Below are 12197 nucleotides of genomic sequence, written 5' to 3' on the forward strand. Positions count from 1 at the left end.
ATGATGATAAAATTTATATTTATTTATTCAATTGTTCATTATTAGATTTTATTTTTTAATTAATTAGTAACAAATCAAACAAAGTATAATAATAAATATTTAGTGCGTATTGTTTGTTATAGGACTTTAATTTCATTAACTAAAAATCATAGAAAATTGATAAAGCTATAATAAACAGCATATAAATAAGTAAAACAAATAAAATTTTAATAATGATAAAAAAAATAGTTATTATTTATTTGCTACAAATGGCAGTTTGAGCATGTCTATGCAGTTGAATATTGATAATCTGCCTGAATTTATGCTCTTTTCATACAAATGTTCATTGTTGTAATATTAACGATACAACTTTTTTGTATGTTTAATCTTGCTTTTAATTTTAACCTGTATTGGTTAATCTTCCAGGGCCATGAACTAAGATAAATAACAGCTTTAGAAGTGTTTTCCATTTGTTAATTCATGTGAACCGATAAATGAACTCATGTTGACACGTGGTTTTTATTTCCATCTTGCTCAGGAAATGATGAAGCCGACGTATACTGCTGCCACCAGCACCAACAGCATCACCACACAGTCGTCAGCCTCTTCCTCTCCCTCCTCCTCCTCGGTGTCCATGCACACTCAGAGCAGCGGGCCGTCGCTCTCCAGCACCACCTGCTGGCCCGTGGGGATGAACGCTCAGAGCGTCTCCAGTGCAAACGGCACGGTGCTCAAGAGCTCTCCCGCAGGCGTCATGCAGCTGCCCGGCGGATTCACGCTCATGCCTGGTGAGCATCCTCTTCATTCATCCATTTGTTGCATGAGATTGTTCTCACTTTCACAGATTGAGTTGATTTTCCAGAGGGGTTTTGCATGATGCACTGCATCAGCCTGCATGACTTCTGTGACTTTGTGTTTTAATACACATGAACTTATTTGCTTGCTTGCATGTTTGCACACTTTGAATTCTGCTTTCAACTGATTCGTCTCTGTAAAGGCCTATTCACAGCAAGAGCGATGAAACGCACAACTCGAATCAGAGAGAAACTTATTAAATTCACTTTGCATAGGACTTTTTATATATATATATACATTTTAAAAGTCAATTCTGGACACCCTATTTTTTTTATTAATTTTCGTGTTAAAAATGTCAGAAATAAATTTATTTAAAATTTCTGTATTTTTTTTTTTATATAATAGTATTTATTAAATTATTAATTAGTTACTTTAAAAAATACATTTTAAAAGGAAATTCTGTACACCTTATTTATTTTTTAAATGTCAGAAATTAATTTTTAAACAAATAAAAAAAATATTTATTAATAATTAATGTATTTCTTATATAATAGTATTTATTAAATTATTATTAGTTAATTAACTTTTTTAAATATATTTAAAATGTCAATTCTGCACACCTTATTATTATTAATTTTTATTTTGGAATTAAAAATGTCAAATTAATTTTTAAACAAATAAAAAAAATATTTATTAATAATTAATGTATTTCTTATATAATAGTATTTATTAAATTATTATTAGTTAATTAACTTTTTTAAATATATTTAAAATGTCAATTCTGCACACCTTATTATTATTAATTTTTATTTTGGAATTAAAAATGTCGAAATTAATTTAAACAAATAAAAAAAATATTTATTAATAATTAATGTATTTCTTATATAATAGAATTTATTAAATTATTATTAGTTAATTAACTTTTTTAAATATATTTAAAATGTCAATTCTGCACACCTTATTATTATTAATTTTTATTTTGGAATTAAAAATGTCAAATTAATTTTTAAACAAATAAAAAATTATTTATTTATAATTAATTCATTTATATAATCATGTTTATTAAATTATTATTAATTTACCTTTTTTTTAAATGCATTTAAAAAGTAAATTATGTACACCTTATTTTTTTATTTTGGAATTAATGTCAAATTAATTTTTAAACAAATAAAAAAATTGATTTGTTTATAATTCATTTATTGTTTTATAATGGTATTTATTCAATTATTATTTATTAACTTAAAAAAAATATGTTTTAAAAGTATATTCTGTACACCTTATTTGTATTTTATTTTTTAGTTAAAAATGTCAAATTATTTTTTAAACCAAAAATGTATTTATTTATAATTTATTTATTTTTTAAATAGTATTTATTAAATTATTAATTAATTCACTTTTTTTATGCATTTTAAAAAAACAATTATGTACACTTTGTTTAATTTATATCGACATTTTTAACTCAAAAATAAATAAATAAATACATTTATTTGTTTATAATTAATTTTGTATATAATAGTATTTATTTAATTATTATTAATTAATGTACTTTTTTAAATACATTTTAAAAGACAGTTCTGTACACCTTATTTATTTACGAATTAAAAAGGTCAGAAATTAATTTTTAAACAAATAAGAAATTATAATTTATTTTTATTTAATAGTATTTATTAAATTATTAATTTACTTTTTTAATGCATTTAAAAAACAATTATGTACACCTTATTTATTTTTGAGTTAAAAATGTCAGAAATAAATTAAACAAATACATTAATTTTTTTTATAAATTAATTTTGTATATAATAGTATTTATTTAATTATTATTAATTAATGTGATTTTTAAAATACATTTAAAAAGACAGTTCTGTACACCTTATTTATGAATTAAAAAGGTCAGAAATTAATTTTTAAACAAAAAAATAATTTAATTTTTTGTTTAATAGTAATTATTAATTTATTAATTAATTTACTTTTTTAATGCATTTAAAAAGACAATTATGTACACCTTATTTATTTTCGAGTTAAGAATGTCAGAAATAAATTAAATACATTTATTTGTTTATAAATTTATTTTGTATATAATAGTATTTATTTAAATTATTAATTAATGTACTTTTTAAAATACATTTTAAAAGACAGTTCTGTACTCCTTATTTACGAATTAAAAAGGTCAGAATTTTTTTTTTAAACAAATAAGAAATTATAATTTATTTTTATATAATAGCAATTATTAAATTATTAATTCATTTACTTTTTAAATGCATTTAAAAAGACAATTATGTACACCTTATTTATTTATTTTCGAGTTAAAAAATGTCAGAAATAAATTAAACAAATACATTTATTTGTTTATAAATAATTTAGTTTGTATATAATAGTATTTATTTAATTATTATTAATTAATGTATAACCCAATTCATTTATTTGTTTAGAAAAACTGAAACTTTAAAAAGTAAAACCACTGAAAATATTACTTCATTTGTTACTTGAAATAAAATAAGTGTTAACTAAAAAATATACAAAATAAAAAAGTGTGTATACATACATCCATACATGCATACATACTAGTAAAATTAATAAATAAAATATAAAAAGTATAAGAACATTTTAATTAAATGTATAGTGTGTATAAGGAATTTTAATTTGTTTGAATAATAAATACAATACTAATAAATAAAATATATTAATATACACACACCTTATTTATATATGCGTGTATGTGTATGTATTAAATTAGTTTATTAGTAGGTTATTTATTAATAAATGCTATTATATATAAATTATATTTGTTTTTTAAAACTTGATACAATTTGTTTCTAGTAAGCTATTTATTTATTAATAATGTATACAAATGATAACAAAAATGACAAAGTAAGAAAAAAAAAGGAAAAAAAAAATATATATATATATTTCATTATTTGTTTATTTATTATTTTAAAAACTTGATACCATTTGTGCTTTAAGTTATTTATTTATTTATTTATTCATTAATAATAAATACAAAAATAGCAAATTATATTATATAAAATTATAGAAATTAAATTGCATGGTATGTTTACATGTCTTAAAGTGTTTAAAACATAGACTGTAAAAAAGATGGACAACGCGTTTCCGCTTCTTTCCACTATAGAAAAGTGAAGCCAAAACAGCTCAATATGGACGCTACCATCTTGGGGGAAGTTACGTCATTTGGAGCCAGAGCATGCGCAGTAGAGGTTCGTTTGGAGCCAGAGCATGCGCAGTAGAGTCGTGAGGCGGAGCCGCGGTGTCAAAGTCCCGCCCAAACTCCCGCAGACCCAATCGCACGATCACAATCATGACACCACACCCCGTTTTTATAGCATCAAATAACTACTTAAAAGCAAACTTTTTAGAAAAACGAACACCTGAGCATGAATCAGCATTATAAGAACTACCTCACACGATGGAAATCACCTTTGGAAAAAAATTATTTGCCGTGTAATTCGATTATTTAGTTTGGCTCACGTCCCATTAGATTACATGGGGAGGGCGGGGTTTATGACCTATACTGCAGCCAGCCACCGGGGGGCGATCGAAAACTTTTGGCTTCACTTTTCAGGACACCTACGGCACGCTTGGTTTAAAATTAGTAATGTGTACACCACTTGACATTTCCGTACACATTTATTGAAAGTAGTATAACGGTTAAAAAACAAACAAAAAAAAACATAAATTATAAAATTGAGGTATCGCGATTTTTTAAATAAAAATATTAGATACATTGTAATTGAACCAATGGCAGAATAATTAAGAGGCAATATTGTCCCACCACATGATGGCGCGCCTAATTAACCGCTGTGTGCCCATATATATATATATTGTGGAAAAGCTGGGGTTTCTTTACATGCTAAAAGTAGTAGGGGGGAAAAAATCGATTTAAATCGTAAATCGGCTTTTTTTTGTGAAAAGCTCGGGATTTTATTTTTAGGCCATTTCGCCCAGCCCTATACACCAGTCTCACATGTCATTGATCCTCTTATCAAACCTTTCTGATGCCTACTAGGATATTTTCCGATGTGCGTGTGTCGTCAAACATGCGCTCTTGCAGTGAGCAGGCCTTGACGAGGCGTGTGTTTGTTGCGTGTGCCGCTCCGCTTGGCTCGCTGAGGGTGTCGCTGTGTGTCCCGCAGGCGCTTCTCTTCCTCCCGGCACGCACACTATTCCTCTCAGTCAGCTGCAGACACACTCTCTGGCCATTCAGTGTCCGCAGACGCAAAACAGCAGCACCGCCGCCACCGCTGTCCCCGCACACACACAGGCCGCCACACAGGCCACGCTCTTCCGCCTGCCGGCCGCTGTCTCGCTCTCAGGTCAGTGCGCTTCACTCTCTGTGTTCAACCCTCCCGCTGGACCGTGGAAACCAGCCTTTGAGGATCTGCATGCTACTGCTTTCCTAAATCTGTTTCTCATAGGGATGCCTTTTCAAGTCATTTCGTGTTACTCTAACACTAAAACAGTGACTATTTGAAAATAAAGAGTTAACAAGAAGGTTTCATTTTGCTCAGACATAATATGATCAACAATGGTTAATATATTAATTTATTGAATTAACAATACAAAACAATCTAACATTTTTTTAAGTAGTAATTATAGTACTTTAAATTATTTTTTTCTTTAGAAGTGTAAAGTTTTCATCTAATATTATATTAATAGCTTAACTTTTATTCTTCAGTTTATTATTCGGTTATAATTTTAGTATGTTTTACTGACTTTGACTTTTTTTAAGCTTTTGTTTATTAAAATATTTCTATTTCTAATAATTCTAGTAAGTGTTAACTTATTTCAGCTAGTTTCCAAGGCAAGGTTTTTGTGTATTTGTTTTTATTAATCTTTTTTTTTTTTTTTTTTCAGAAAATATTTTAAGAATTTATTAAATTAAATTTTTTTTAATGTATTCAGTTTTTATTTCTTCGTTTTAGTGATGTTTGTGTATTTGTCATTTGTATTATTATTATTATTATTATTATTATTATTATTATTGTTTTATTTATCTGTTTAGCTTTATTTTCATTTCAGTTTTTGTTCATTTTATATTAGATTAAATAATAATAATCATTTGTATTATTATTGTTTTAGATTTAGTGGTATTTTTAGTACTTCATATTTTATTGAAGTTAAGTTAGTTCATTTTTGTTTAGTTTAAGTAAATATTTATTAATAACCTTTTACCTTTTTTATTTATTATTCAGTTATTATTTTAGTGTGTTTTTTGTGACTTTGTTCTTTATCTTTTTTTTATCTTTTGTTTTTTAAATTTCTATTTAGCTTTAATTATTTTTTTATTGTTCACTTTATTTATTAAACATTTTTTTTAATTTGTTAAATGTGTTTAATTTTTAAATATTGATTTTTTTTTAGTTAAAGTTTTTTTTTGAGTGTGTGTATTTTTTTGTAAATTTGTGTAGGTTTATTTTCATTTTTTTTTAGTTCTTTAGCTTAAACTAATTTAATTTGCCAACGAAACATTTCATATTTTTGTTTAGTTTATTGCTAAAGTTTTAAAGTTTAACATTGTGTGCATTGATCATGTATGTATTGAATGTTTATTAATATTTTAATTTGTTTTTATTTTTAAATTTTCAGTTTTAATTTAAGTATAAAATTAGTTTATTGGCTTGTTATTTGTAGTAGTTTTTATTTAATAGTTCTATTTAGCTTTAATTTTTTTATTTTATTTATTTATTTTTTAGCTGTAATTTTTTACATTTCGAATTTGGTAATCCAAGTACTTCAAACTTATTTGTATTTATTTAAGCAAGTTTAGCAAAAAAACATTTTTAATTTTAGTTTTTCAGTTAACGAAAATTATTTGTAATAGTTTTAGTTTTATTGTGTGCATTGATTGATGTATGCATTAAGTGTTTATCAATATTTTATTTGTTTTTATTTACAGTTTTCATTTTAGTATAATACATGTTTTTGTTTTATTTGCTTGTTAGTTTTAGTAGTTTTAATTTTATTTAATAGTTCTATTTAGCTTTAATTTATTTTTATTTTAGTTTTAGTGATTTGTGTGTGTGTGTGTGTGTGTGTGTGTGTGTGTGTGTGTGCGTGTGTGTGCGTGTGTGTGTGTGTGTGTGTGTGTGTGTGTGTGTGTGTGTGTGTGTGTGTGTGTGTGTGTGTGTGTGTGTGTGTGTGTGTGTGTTATCTGTGTAGCTTTATTTTCATTTTAGTTTTAATTTAATTTGAGTACTCTAGCAACTTAAATTAGTTTATAAAGAAACATTTCTAATTGTTTTGTTTTTTTTAGTTTAAGTTTAAGTTTTGAAGTTTAATATTTTAATTTCATATTTGTTTAAATTAACAAAAAGGATTTTATAATAGTTTGTTTTATTGTGTGCATTGGTTAATGTATGTATTCAGTGTTTATTTATATTTTAATTAGTTTTTATTTTTACATTTTCAGTTTTAATTTTATTGTAATATAAGTTTTAGTTTATTTGCTTGTTGTTTTAGCAGTTTTTTTATTTTAATTTTTAAATAGTTCTGTTTAGCTTTAAAAATTTCTAATTTTTTAAAGTTTGATTTTGGTAATCCAAGAACTTCAAACTTATTTGTATTTATTTAAGTAAGTTTGGCAAGATAACATTTTTAATTTTAGTTTTGTTTTGTTTTTTTGTTATTTTGAAAAGTTCACATTTTTTTATATTTTATTTTAGATGTATTAAAGCATTATTTTTATCATTTTATTTTTGCACGTAAATGCTCCCAGTATAAAGTGCAGTGAGTATGTTTCTGTGGTTTGACCATTAGGGGGAGCAATGCCTCAACAGTTACAGGCCATCCAGGTTCACCCCAGTCCTCAGAGCAGTGACAGCAGTCCAGAGATCATCCAGACCTCCTCCAGCTCCACTGGTACACACAGCATCACCCTTCTCACTCACAGACACTCATCTGACCAGTGCCTTCAGTAAAACATCTCTTCTGTCTCTCCCACAGTGAGCCACACCGCTACTATAGTCACTTCCTCAGTGCCTTCTTCAGTGGCAGGTCACATGATGTACCCTGGAGCACACGTCATGTACGCTACATCCACCCCTACCCTTGGCGACGGGGGTCTAACTGTGCTCAATACCTTCCCACAAGCACCCACCGCCATGCACGTGTCCCACACACAAGCCCAAGACTCAGGTCAGTCTGACTGTCACCCGGTGTGTTTATGTCTCACTTTGAATTATAAGATGCATGGATAGTCTTTAAACAACATTGAAAACACAGACACTTACTAGATTAAAATGTTTGTTGAGTCAAACTTTAAGTTGGCATGAGAAAGCCAGACCGTTTGAAAAAAAGTTGAAAAAGTCTTAAGTTTTAAGTTTGATTGTTTTCAGTCTGAAATATTTTGAAGTTTAAAGATTGAATGTTTTGAAGGCAATACAATCTGCCAGAGATGATTAGCAAGTCAATAGCATGTTCGTAGCAAGATTAACAAGTTACTAACATTTTGCTAATCTGCCTTTAGCATGACTAACATGTTACTAGCATGTTGCTCGCATGTTTTTAGCATGATCGGAAAGTTACTAGTATGCTGCTATCGCATGTTTAGCAAGTTACTAGCATGTTTCTAGCATGATTGGCAAGTTAGTATGTTGCTATCATATTTTTAGCATGATTAACAAGTTACTAGCATGTTTTTATCATGATTAGCATGTTGTTAGCAAGTTTCTAGCATGATTAACAAGTTGCTAGCCTTTTTTAAGCATGATTAGCAAGTTGTTAGAAACTAGCTAATCTTGTTAGAAATAGGCTAGCAACATGTTGGTTACTTGTTAATCATGTTAGAAACATGATAGAAACTAGCTAATCATGCTATAAACAGGCTAGCAACAAGCTATCATGTTTCTAGTTTCTATTATGTTTCTAACATGATTAACAAGTAACCAACATGTTGCTAATCTGCTTCTAGAATGATTAACATGTTACTAGCAAGTTGCTAGCATGTTTTAACATGATTAACAAGTTGCTAGTATGCTGCTATCCTGTTTCTACAAGTTGCTAGCATGTTTCTAGCATGATTAGCAAGTTTTTAGATGAGTTTAAATGAGTGAATGGATTAGAAAAAGTACATAGAAAGGAAGTTTGAGTTATTTAAAGGGGTCATATGATGTTGCTAAAAAGAGCAATATTTAGTGTATTTGTTGTAATGCTATGTGTTTATGCAAGTCGAGGTTCATAAAAATGTACTATTTTCCACATACTGTAGATTATTGTTGCTCCTCTTTGCTCCGCCTTTCTGAAATGCTTAGATTTTTACAAAACTCATAACTGATGGGAGCCGAGGTGTTCTCTCTCGCATAAACATAACACTATGTGTGCATTCGTAGAACGAGAAACAGCAAGCACTACTCTACACTGATCAAAACTGGCGTTGGAATAGTCAGCACTGAATTCTTTAATTATGGAAATGTACTGAGTCAGACGCACAGACTGCCCTTACAACATTGGAATTGCCCCACTTTATAGCCTTAACCCTTTGTGTACAGCTGGCATTGTAAGCTGCTCACCCAGGTTCAGAAAACAGTCCTCCGTGAAATGCGCTTTACCCACTCGAATATTAATAATATATTATAATAAATATAACTTAAAGTCCCCCTGAAATCAAAATGAAAGTTTTTTGGCTTTTAGTATGAATATATTAGCCTTAAGGTTATCTATAAGCTAGTGTGCTGCAAAACAAAGACAAAATTCGCGTTTACAAGATATGAGCATTCAAAACTTACAGTCTCGTCACTTCCGCCAATATGAATCAAGGATTTGGATGATATCACCGTGCACTTCAGTTTCTCATCAAACGTTCTGTCCAATCAAATGCTCTCTAGAGTCCGTAATGTCCCGCCCCCTACACAGCGGATCATATGCGCTCATATGTACGGACGGCATGTATTAAATTACACGGGCTCAGCATGATTATGATCACTATTTCGTTTTAGCAAGTTTCATATTGAATCTGTGTGGTAATTTATTAGTCTGTGGCTGTCATAAGCTTACAAATGCGGCTTTACCGAGCTCAACGGCTCTTGCCCGAGCAGATATTAATGGAACGCTATTGGCTATTCAAAATTAGTGGGCGGGGCTGGGCGATATGTTTTTGTTTCAGTTAAAAGCACGTCACCACATAGAATAACGCTGCGTGTTTCAAGGCACTTCAGTGGACCTTTAACCACTTATTTCTGGTTGTATCCTCATTTGGAAGGCCAAACAAAGCACCTTCGCTTTCGCATTGAAACACACTGCGTCTCCACAACATGGCGGCTGCAACAATACTACAGCTGGTAAATGTTACGCTGCCTTTCTTTCCATTTACATATGGCCGGTGTTATGCAAATCTACTCACTTCGTGACGTGGACCAGTGTGGGGCGTGTTTGAACGAGCCTTTTTAGGGAGCTGTGGCTGAGTCTTAACTTTTATAATAAATATCACTTTGCTTTGCAACTTTACAGATCTCATCTATGCACAAACAGCTTGTAACACTCCAAAGATAAAAGAAAACAAGAAACCGCTTCATATGACCCCTTTAAAGCTCTAGGAGGAGTTAGAGTTGAACATTTTAGAAAATCTTAGTCTCAGAAGAAAAAGACAGAAGAATTAGTTTAAATAACATTTGTTAAGCCAACTTAATTATGCTAGTTCTGACATTTTGAAGCACTGTAGTTTTGTTGTGACAATGCGCTTTGTTTTGTTTTGGTTGTTTAGGTGCAGTTCCTCAGATGTTTCTCACAGGACCTCCTGGAACTGTACAGATCCCAGTTTCAGCCGTTCCACTACATTCGGTAACGTAACTGACAGTTAAATAAATGTCGTGAAATGCTCTTCATGTGCTTTCCTTCACACAGATTTAACTGTAAATGAAGGTGTATTGTTGTATCTAAACATTTCATGGGTTTTGTGTGTGAGAGTAGCCTCTGAAACAAGATATTAATGTTGTAGTTAATAGAAAAATTGTAATTTAAAATAAAAATGTAATTTCTTTGCAATATTTCTACTTCATAATATTAAGCCTATTCTTAAAACGTTATACTTATTCTCAAAATAGTAACTATTATTTTATTCTAAACTACCTTTTTCTCATTAAAAAACAATGGTATGATTCTATGAATTTATTCTTTTAACATTACACCTTCTTCATATGTTCTTGTCATTATTTTTTCAAAATCTTATGGCTTTATTCTCAAAACTTTGCAGCTTTGTTTAGTACGACTTAATCCTGAAAACATTGTTTCTTTCTTCTAATGTTATTTTTTTTATTCCTGTAACCATGCCTTTGTTATTTTATTCTTTAACAGTTTTAACGTTTTCAAGTCAATTTGTTCTTGTAATGTTACAAGATTGTTCTCAACTTTGCATCAATATTCTAGTAACACTGCACCAATGTTTTCAAAACATTATAGCGTTGTTTGTAAAACTTTGCACTTCTATTGTAACATTTTGACATTATTCTTGTAACATTTGTATTTGTATTCATAACATTACAGTGCCCTCCACTAATATTGGCACCCTTAGTAAATATGAGCGAAGGTGACTGAAAGTAAATCTGCATCGTTTATCCTTTAGATCTTTCATTCGAAAAATTCACAAAATTGTAACCTTTCATTGAAGTAAAACAATGGAAAATGGGGGGAATCTCTTCACGTTGGCCACAATTATTGGCACCCCTAAAAATTGATTTACTTCAATGAAAGGTTAGAATTTTTTATTTTATTTTTTTGAATGAAAGATCAAAAGGATAAATTATGCAGATTTATTTTCAAAATCCACTTTTGCTCGTATTTACCAAGGGTGCCAATATTAGTGGAGGGCACTGTAATTCACTTTCATCTTTGCCTTTGTTTACGAAGACGGATAACAGTTTTGTTTATGCCCTTTCAGATGTTGATAAACCAGCAGCCCAGCGGTAGCAGCGGCACCACCCTCACGGAGCTGCGGGTGGTGAATATGGACAATCCCAAAGGAGACTGACCCGTGAAGCACGAGGCCGGTGTGACCGCTCACTCACACTGATATTCCAGGGATCACTCATGCCATGCAATCAGACTGCCATTATATTTATTACTGCCTTCTCGCCGCGTGGGGTTCGCAAACCCCTCACAAACGTCAATAACGAGGTGTAATAGGACATCTTAGGGATGGTTGCGTCTCCTCATGGACTCAATTTGGTGGGTAACAGATGATACACTTCAGGATTTTACAGAGACGTCTGCACTATCGCTGCTGGGTCTTTAGATTACCATTATGTTCACTTTTCAGTAAGTTCAAAACTAAAGTACAACAGTTGAGGTATCTTCAGTTTAGTCTTTCTTTTGATCGGCTCTGATCTCCTTTGTGAAATTAGACTTTCCACTATAGTTTCGATGACGGTTTGTGTGTTGTTTATCATTTTTAAGGACAATTCTGTCAACTTGAAGAG

At 29.8% G+C, this 12197-nt stretch overlaps 1 protein-coding gene across 1 annotated transcript; it reads left to right on the forward strand.

Moving 5' to 3' along the window:
• The first annotated feature begins 520 nt into the window (after positions 1-520).
• Positions 521-11749, forward strand: LOC141337849 (serum response factor-like). The gene is made up of 6 exons (XM_073843429.1): positions 521-767; positions 4923-5102; positions 7546-7647; positions 7732-7923; positions 10487-10563; positions 11660-11749. The coding sequence occupies exons 1-6, from the start codon at positions 521-523 to the stop codon at positions 11747-11749; spliced, it is 888 nt and encodes a 295-aa protein (XP_073699530.1).
• The last annotated feature ends 448 nt before the right edge of the window (positions 11750-12197 follow it).

This window comes from Garra rufa, chromosome 7 (assembly GCF_049309525.1).
Source record: "Garra rufa chromosome 7, GarRuf1.0, whole genome shotgun sequence".
Classification (NCBI taxonomy): Eukaryota; Metazoa; Chordata; class Actinopteri; order Cypriniformes; family Cyprinidae; genus Garra; species Garra rufa.

What these genes read in the sequence shown, in the direction of transcription:
- LOC141337849 (XM_073843429.1), top strand. Translation starts at nt 521, where the DNA reads ATGATGAAGCCGACGTATACTGCTGCCACCAGCACCAACAGCATCACC. An exon ending in GACCTCCTCCAGCTCCACTG is followed by an intron (nt 7,648 to 7,731) that starts GTACACACAGCA and finishes TCTCTCCCACAG; the next exon opens with TGAGCCACACCGCTACTATA. An exon ending in CAGCCGTTCCACTACATTCG is followed by an intron (nt 10,564 to 11,659) that starts GTAACGTAACTG and finishes ATGCCCTTTCAG; the next exon opens with ATGTTGATAAACCAGCAGCC.